The sequence below is a fragment of the Borostomias antarcticus genome, assembly GCF_949987555.1.
Source record: "Borostomias antarcticus genome assembly, chromosome: 9".
Lineage (NCBI taxonomy): Eukaryota > Metazoa > Chordata > Actinopteri > Stomiiformes > Stomiidae > Borostomias > Borostomias antarcticus.
Genome location: NC_140242.1, coordinates 20,302,013 through 20,309,512, shown reverse-complemented (window position 1 = coordinate 20,309,512; position 7,500 = coordinate 20,302,013). Strand labels below are relative to the sequence as shown.

Genomic DNA, 7,500 nt, shown 5'->3' with positions numbered 1-7,500 from the left:
ATTTTTTGAAAATGCTTAGTTTTAGTTTAGTTTTTATTAGTTTCAGTATTAGTTTTCGTTTTTTCTTCTTCTGCGCTAGCCTCATGAGACCATCCTGATCTCACAAGCTCATGTTGTTTCACTCCGTGTGAAACAATCCATCTGGCACACATCAGGTTACTTCTGTGCAGGGACACAGCTAAAAAAATGGAGGATAGATTTCCTATCCACCCAAAATACTAGGCTTATGTATGAAATGACTAAAACTAAGGACATTTTCTCAATAATTTTAGTTTATTTTAGTTAGTTTTGTAAACACACAATACAGTTTTAGTTAGTTATCGTTTTTTTGTAAAGTCTAGTTTTTATTTTTATTTCAGTTAACTAAAATGTTTTTTCACACCTAGTTTTAATTTTTTAGTTAGTTTTCGTTAACTATAATAACCTTGGTGTGCGCGCGCGCGCGCGTGTGTGTGTGGAAGGAGATGTAACTGACCAGAGCCGGAGTCCTGATCGACTAAACAGGGCTTCGGAACCCAGCGGACACAAACTCTGGCCGTGCAGTTTGGACGGTAACCAAAAGGCGCTGGAACGATGATGCGTGGGGGGAAATGAGTGATTGTGTGGTTGTGTTGCAGCCTTGATGTTCTCAGAGGAGGGAGACGTTGTTTTCCTGCAGCTACATGAAGGAAGCCTCGAGAGGAAGCGAATGGGATATGGAGAGTGGAGGCGTGCTTGAAACTGTCCTGTGTACAAGTCTGTGCAGTCCATATTGAGCCAGCTGGTGCTACTGTACATGTATATACTATTACAGGAGACAGATTATGAGGAAACCACTGTTGGCTTTGCTCCCACAGTACAGTACAATACAGTACCTACATACTGTACGACTAAAGTTCCTACACTCCCGACTGTAAACCCTACTGCTGCGTACTGTGCCCTGTGTGTGTGTGTGTGTGTGTGTGTGTGTGTGTGTGTGTGTGTGTGTGCGTGTGTGTGTGCGTGTATTGTGTGTGTGTATGCGTGTGTGTGTACACACCGAGCTGGTAGTGGTCGATCTTCATGGTGGAGTTGGTGAGGGAGCCGAAGATGGTGATGATGGAGACCTTCCTGATGGCCATCTCACAAACGTTCTCCAAGTACTCGTCTCTCTGCTGGGCATACATGCTGTTCTCCTCGCTGGGGGCCGTGACCAGCTAGGAGGGAGGGAGGGTGGGAGAGATGGGGGGAGGGGGTAGAGAAAGCGAGCGAGACAGAGACGAGAAACAGAGAGAGAGAGAGAGAGAGAGAGAGAGAGGGGGGGTGGGATTACAGTATACCCATATATATGAGTTGCATAATGACACACACACACACACCCTGAGTTTGTGCGTTGGAGGGCTGATGTTTACTTTACGTGGCTGGGCGTGGGCGGGGTTATGTTTTCTCACCACTAGCTGGGCGCTGCTGTGATAAGAATCTAGACGGGTTGGAAAACACGGCTTCCACACGGAGATACTGCACCTCCCTGGCCCTGCCGCCTCCCAGCAGGCTGATATCACGTCTGCTGGGTCACAGTCTTCTAGCATGCTGACAGAGTCTACTAGCATGCTGACAGAGTCTACTAGCATACTGACAGAGAGTCTACTAACATGCTGACAGAGTCTACTAGCATGCTGACAGAGAGTCTACTAGCATGCTGACAGAGAGTCTACTAACATGCTGACAGAGTCTACTAGCATGCTGACAGAGAGTCTACTAGCATGCTGACAGAGAGTCTACTAGCATCCTGACAGAGTCTACTAGCATGCTGACAGAGAGTCTACTAGCATGCTGACAGAGAGTCTACTAGCATCCTGACAGAGTCTACTAGCATGCTGACAGAGAGTCTACTAGCATGCTGACAGAGAGTGCTAGATCACTATCATACAGTCTACTAGCATGCTGACAGAGAGCGCTAGATCACTATCATACAGTCTACTAGCATGCTGACAGAGAGCGCTAGATCACTATCATACAGTCTACTAGCATGCTGACAGAGAGTCTACTAACATGCTGACAGAGAGTCTACTAGCATGCTGACAGAGAGTCTACTAGCATCCTGACAGAGTCTACTAGCATGCTGACAGAGAGCGCTAGATCACTGTCATACAGTGTACTAGTGTGCTGACGTACAGTCTTCTAGCATGCTGACAGAAAGTGCTAGATCACTATCATACAGTCTACTAGCATGCTGACAGAGAGCGCTAGATCACTGTCCTACAGTGTACTAGTGTGCTGACGTACAGTCTACTAGCATGCTAGCAGAGAGCGCTAGATCACTGTCATACAGTGTACTAGTGTGCTGACGTACAGTCTTCTAACATGCTGGCAGAGAGTGCTAGATCACTGTCCTACAGTCTTCTAGCATGCTGACAGAGAGTGCTAGATCACTGTCATATAGTCTACTAGCGTGCTAACGTACAGGCTTCTACAGTAGCATGCTGGTGTACAGTGTTTAACTGGGAGCAAAGCTTTTTGTGTACAGCCAAATGTTTGAAGGTTTGAAGGTTGATTGAGTGATCCCATCATCCTGTGATGGATGAGAGTCTATGAGTGAGAGATGGTCAGCCGTGACTCTTCAGACAGTGAGGACATTTACAGGCTACACTGACAAGGGGGTCATTAAAGGGCAGATTCCATTTGGACAGTGTGAGAACTACAGTTCTTTTCCTGGGAAAGTTTTGACGGAAACGTTCCCCTGCAGTTATTCTAATAAAAAACGAGTTAACGCCTTTCTTTCTACAGCAGTACAGTGCATATATGTAGTGTATAATATATGTATGTATATGTATTGTATATGTATATATATGTAGTGTATACTGTATGTACACACGGTGTAATGTATGGAAAGAGTAAGTTCAGGGTTAGGGCTGTGGTAGTCGTGTATGTAGTGTATACATACAGTGTAATGTATATAGTGATATGTACATATATGTAGTGTATATGTACATATATCTTGTTTATACAGTAAATGTCATGTATGTAGTGTATATTTACATATATGTTGTGTATACAGTAAATGTCATGTATGTTGTGTATATGTACCGTACATATATGTTGTGTATACAGTAAATGTCATGTATGTAGGGTATGTATGTGCATATATGTAATTTCTGTAGCGTATCCTGTAGTAGCGCTCACCACCAGTCGTCTCCTGGTCTCAAAGTAGTCGAGGAAGGAGGCCAGGGTCCCCCTGGGGGAAGAGGGCTTCTTGGTGGGCTTCTGGTACTCCTCCTTCTCGTTGTGCTTCAACACCTTCTTTCCATTTTTCTTTCCGTTGCTCTTCCCTTCCTTTCCCGCCTTCCCCCCTTTCCTCTCAGCCTTCTCCCTCTTGGCCGTCTTGTCGGGCCGGTCGTGCTTCTTCTTCTTCTTGTCGTTCTTCTCGTGCTTGCCCTTGCTCCTCTTGGTGGGGTACGCCTCGGCGGGCGCCGCCTCCGTCTCCTCCGGTTGGCCGGCCGTGGGCTGGCTCGCCTCGTACCTGTCCTCGTACTCGTTGCTCAGCACCTGGAAGGTGACACAGCACTTTTAATACTTTGTTATTGTAAAAATAAAAGAGGGTGTGACTTGAGTGTAGACCGTGTTACTGTAGGAGGACACGGGTGGGAAGGTGGACAGCGAGGGTCTCAACATGAGCGCAGTAAATCATCATCATCATCATCATCATCATCATCGCGTACGGTAGTCCGTTACTTTGGACCAGAGACACCATGTAGGTCAGCCATTGGCTGCTCAGGCCTCTGGTCAAAGTAAGACACCGCACGGGCGACGGTAACGGTGCATCATCTGAGACGTGGACTACATAACGCACGCACCTTCCCGCCATTCTTCCTCCGGCCGGGCTTGGTCCTGGAGGGTTTGTGGGTGGCGGGCGCTAGGCCTGCCTGCTTACGGCCGTGGGGGTCCGTGGGGGTCCCGTCCTTGTCGGTGCGGTTATCCCCGGCGGGGGTGGTCCTAGGGGGGTACCTATCTCTCTCCCTCTCCCTCTCGCTTTCCCTGTGGTGGTAGTAAGGGTCCGGGGTGGTCCGGGGGGCCGGCAGCCAGTGGGTTGCGGTCTGGGCCTTGGTGGGTTTCTGGGTGGTGGTCGTGGTGGTGGTGGTCTGTCGGGTTGTCGTAGGGCGTCTGGTTGTGGTGGTCGTGGTTCGTCTCGTCGTTGTTGTTGTTGTAGCTTTAGTTGTGGTCGTCGTCGCTCGTGTTGGGGTCGTTGTCGCTCGCGTTGTGGTGGTCGTGGGTCTCGTCGTCGTGGGTCTCGTCGTCGTGGTTGTGGGTCGTGTTGTGGTGGTCGTGGGTCTTTTTGTGGTCGTCGTGGGTCTTGTTGTTGTGGTGGTCGTCGTGGGGACAGCGGTGGTGTCCGGTGCGGGCCTTCTGATTGGCTTCCTCATCGCGTCCTTCCTGTTCGGACCCCTCTCTACGGGCGTCTCCGCTGGCACACCTATCAAAGACCACCCAGAGTCGTTAGTATCAGCTGACACACCGTTTACTGACATGATACAAACGCATGAAACTGCATCTCTGGTTCACGTTAAGGTCCTTCATTCGATTTTTTTGTCGCACACGAGATCCAGCCTCTATCCTGACAAACGACCGTGATACAGTGAAGTCTCACCTGAGGCCACGCCCCCGTCCTCCACCTGGCCCTCCACACCCGCCCCTTTACACTTCTGGACGAATCCCTTCTGCCGGAGCTTCTCCAGCCTCCTGATGGGCGCCTGGTCGATCACCTCGTACATGGCCTCCAGCCTGACGGGGTAGGGGTACCTCTCCTCCACCTGCAGCGTCTTCCGCAGGAGCACCATCCCAAACTTACCTGGCAGAGGGATCATAATATTATGACACGAGTCGGGTTAGATACAGCATTGAATCTCTGGTTCTCTCTCTCTCTATCTCTATCTCTCTCTCCCTCCCACCCATGTAGGTTAGATACTTTCACTGAATCTCTGGTTCTCTCTCTCTCTCTCTATCTATCTCTCTCTCTCTCTCTCTCTCACACACACACACACAAACACACACAGAAACACACACAGACAGACAGACAGACTCCCGGGCGGTGTAAGCAGGCGCAGTCGTCCGTACCTTTCTCCAGCTTGAGGAAGTTCATGAGCCTGGGGATGAGGGCGGTGTCCAGAGGCTCCTCCATGACCTTGCCCTCCGGGGTGATCCTCCTCACCTTCCCGCCCATCTCGCCCTCCTGGTGGAACATGACGATCTGCTGGACGTGGCGCTCGGCCAGCTCGCAGTAGACGTCGGGCTTGAGCAGGGTCATCATCATCCGATAGTAGCCCTCCGACTCGTGGGGCGCCGAGATCACCAGCACCCGGTTCTTCCCGGCGAAGCTGGCGAGGAGGTTGGGCGACGAGCCCGACCCGCGCGCCACGCTGGCCCTCGCCCCAGGCGTGCTCTCGTCGTGGAGCACGCCAGGCCGCGGTGGGAGACCACCCTGGCCTAGCCCCGCCGCCGGGCGACCTCCACCGCTTCTCCTCCTGAACTGTCCGGCCGCAGGCCTGGGGGGAGGAGCAGAGCTCTGGTCGGCGTGCATGTCCTCTCCGCGCCTGGCGCTGAGCCCGGCGGGAACCGACACGGAGTCGGCAGGGCGCAGGCCGGCGACCTTGCGCTCCTTTGCCGACGCGCCCGGTTGGAGACGTCCCAGTCTGGTGCGTCGGCGCAACGGCATCCGTCTGAGGTTGGTCTGTTTGTCGGCATCACCTGCCCACGTAAACAGACATAACAGCGCCAAACCAAGGACAAGCGCTCCCCGCATTTTGGTGAGATGTCAGTTAAAGAATACACTCCGAGAGAGAGAACGTGAAATATCCGGCAGTGTGGACATGGGATGTCTGTGATTCTTTAGTGCATTTGTTCTCGCGAAATAAAGTTTATCTAGCGGATTGAAAACTAGAGTGCAGAGACGAGGTGCAAACAGTAGTTTTAGAGTATGCCTTTACTTTTCACAACGGACACCGAGTAACCCACTGCCCCAGTTTACCGTCTGTATCAACCTGGCCGCCACATGAACACTGGCGGCGAGAAGAGCGGAGAAAAGAGAAAAAATCACGAGCTGTCATCCACAATGTCAGTGTCATCAGCGATATTCCCGGATATACAGAAACCGTTATTCCAAACTTCCAAATTCACTGCTCTGGGTTTATGAGCGCCATGAGGAATTAAATGAAAAGCCGTAGAGGAAAAGGCTGTATCACTCCATGATGTGCAAAATACAAGTTAAATGTACACGCAAACATCATTCTTCATCAGTTTAGCCGGATGAAAAGAGACGACGTTATTAATCTTCAAGGTTCTCGGGCGCTGCGCGTTTCGCACAGGCTAAAGTGAGGCCGATAAAAAAAATAAAGAAACGTTGCCCAAGCTGCGTCCGGATCGAGCAGGAAACCTGTTCACAGAGGCTATAGCTGCTTGCACAGGGAAACGCGTCTCCTTTTCTCGCTCCCGTTGGCTGACCCGAGCTCTGGAAGCTCTCCCAGAACGTCCACACAAACCTCAGCCTCCGGACTCTTGGCGACGCAGCGATAGGACCAGCCCCTGGACAGTCGGTTGGGTTGCCAGTTAGAATAAAAACTCCGCGGTATTGTTATTACTTTTCATTCATCTGGGATTGCCTTGCTGGAAGATGTTGATAGCTCAGAATGTGAAGTCCACAAACAAAAAGTAAGTCTCAGAAAACCCTTGTGGGTTGCATGGTCAATAAAAAAAAATCAGAGGATTTTTATAGCAACTGGCAACCCCGCAGTGGAGAACCCTCTGGAAAAGAGAACTGACCGTAGCGCACCTCAAAGTCAAGTTTCTCCCATAAACCCGGAGGAGCGACGCCCCCTGATAGCCTCGCCTGGCCCGTCCCAACTTTTATCTAGAGATTGGACTTTCCCGTGGACAGTAGGCCTGCTGGAGGGAGTGCCAAGCAAGGCGAAGCTGTCTGGCCATGGATCATTTAGAGAATAACCGAGAGGCTGGGATAAATTTAGACTGTGAGCGGTTGGCAGTCCATCCAGTCTCCTCTAAACTGTTTATACTGTAGTCGACTGTACACACAGCAAAAGGATGCAATTAATGTAAATCAGAGAGTGTTTGTAGCCATCAAAACTGATTGATAGTTGATACTCATTTGATGTAATTCTCTAGTTTTGGTCTACAAACGAGTTTCACCAGTCTGAAGATAGCCTACAGCTAGAATAGAATAGCTTCCTGTGTGTCTCAGTTTTGTCCTCTCTGAATTGGAGCTCCCTGGCGACCGACCAGACATTGGACTGGACTTCCAAGTTTCCTCCGTACATGCTGGAGGTATCGGTCATTCAGGTTTATGAAGCGCTCTGTCAGCGATGTTGAGGACGCAGCTGGAAACGATGAACATTCTTCCCCGGTCTTCCTCCAGTGATCCTGATCTAATCGAAACGCTCCGAGGGACCCATCAGCCACAGACCAGCCCTGTGGACCCCACCAGGACTTCTCTCACACACACACACACACACACACACACACACACACACACAC

General features: G+C 50.6%; 2 protein-coding genes across 2 annotated transcripts in view; both read right to left on the bottom strand.

Annotated features, from left to right (window-relative positions):
* ccdc80 (coiled-coil domain containing 80) overlaps positions 1-6,097 on the bottom strand; it is a 17,645-nt gene extending 11,548 nt beyond the window's left edge. Inside the window, exons 1-5 of the mRNA XM_084443622.1 lie at positions 5,071-6,097; positions 4,604-4,804; positions 3,813-4,429; positions 3,142-3,504; positions 1,019-1,175 (exon numbers count right to left, since the gene is read on the bottom strand). Of these exons, the coding sequence (XP_084299748.1) occupies positions 1,019-1,175; positions 3,142-3,504; positions 3,813-4,429; positions 4,604-4,804; positions 5,071-5,755 (2,023 nt within the window). The 5' untranslated portion in view covers positions 5,756-6,097. The remainder of the gene's footprint in view (positions 1-1,018; positions 1,176-3,141; positions 3,505-3,812; positions 4,430-4,603; positions 4,805-5,070) is intronic.
* The window catches only part of LOC311313147 (high-affinity choline transporter 1), a gene marked incomplete at both ends in the record, with an annotated part of 94,399 nt that overhangs the window by 83,196 nt on the left and 3,703 nt on the right, over positions 1-7,500 (bottom strand). The window lies entirely within an intron of this gene.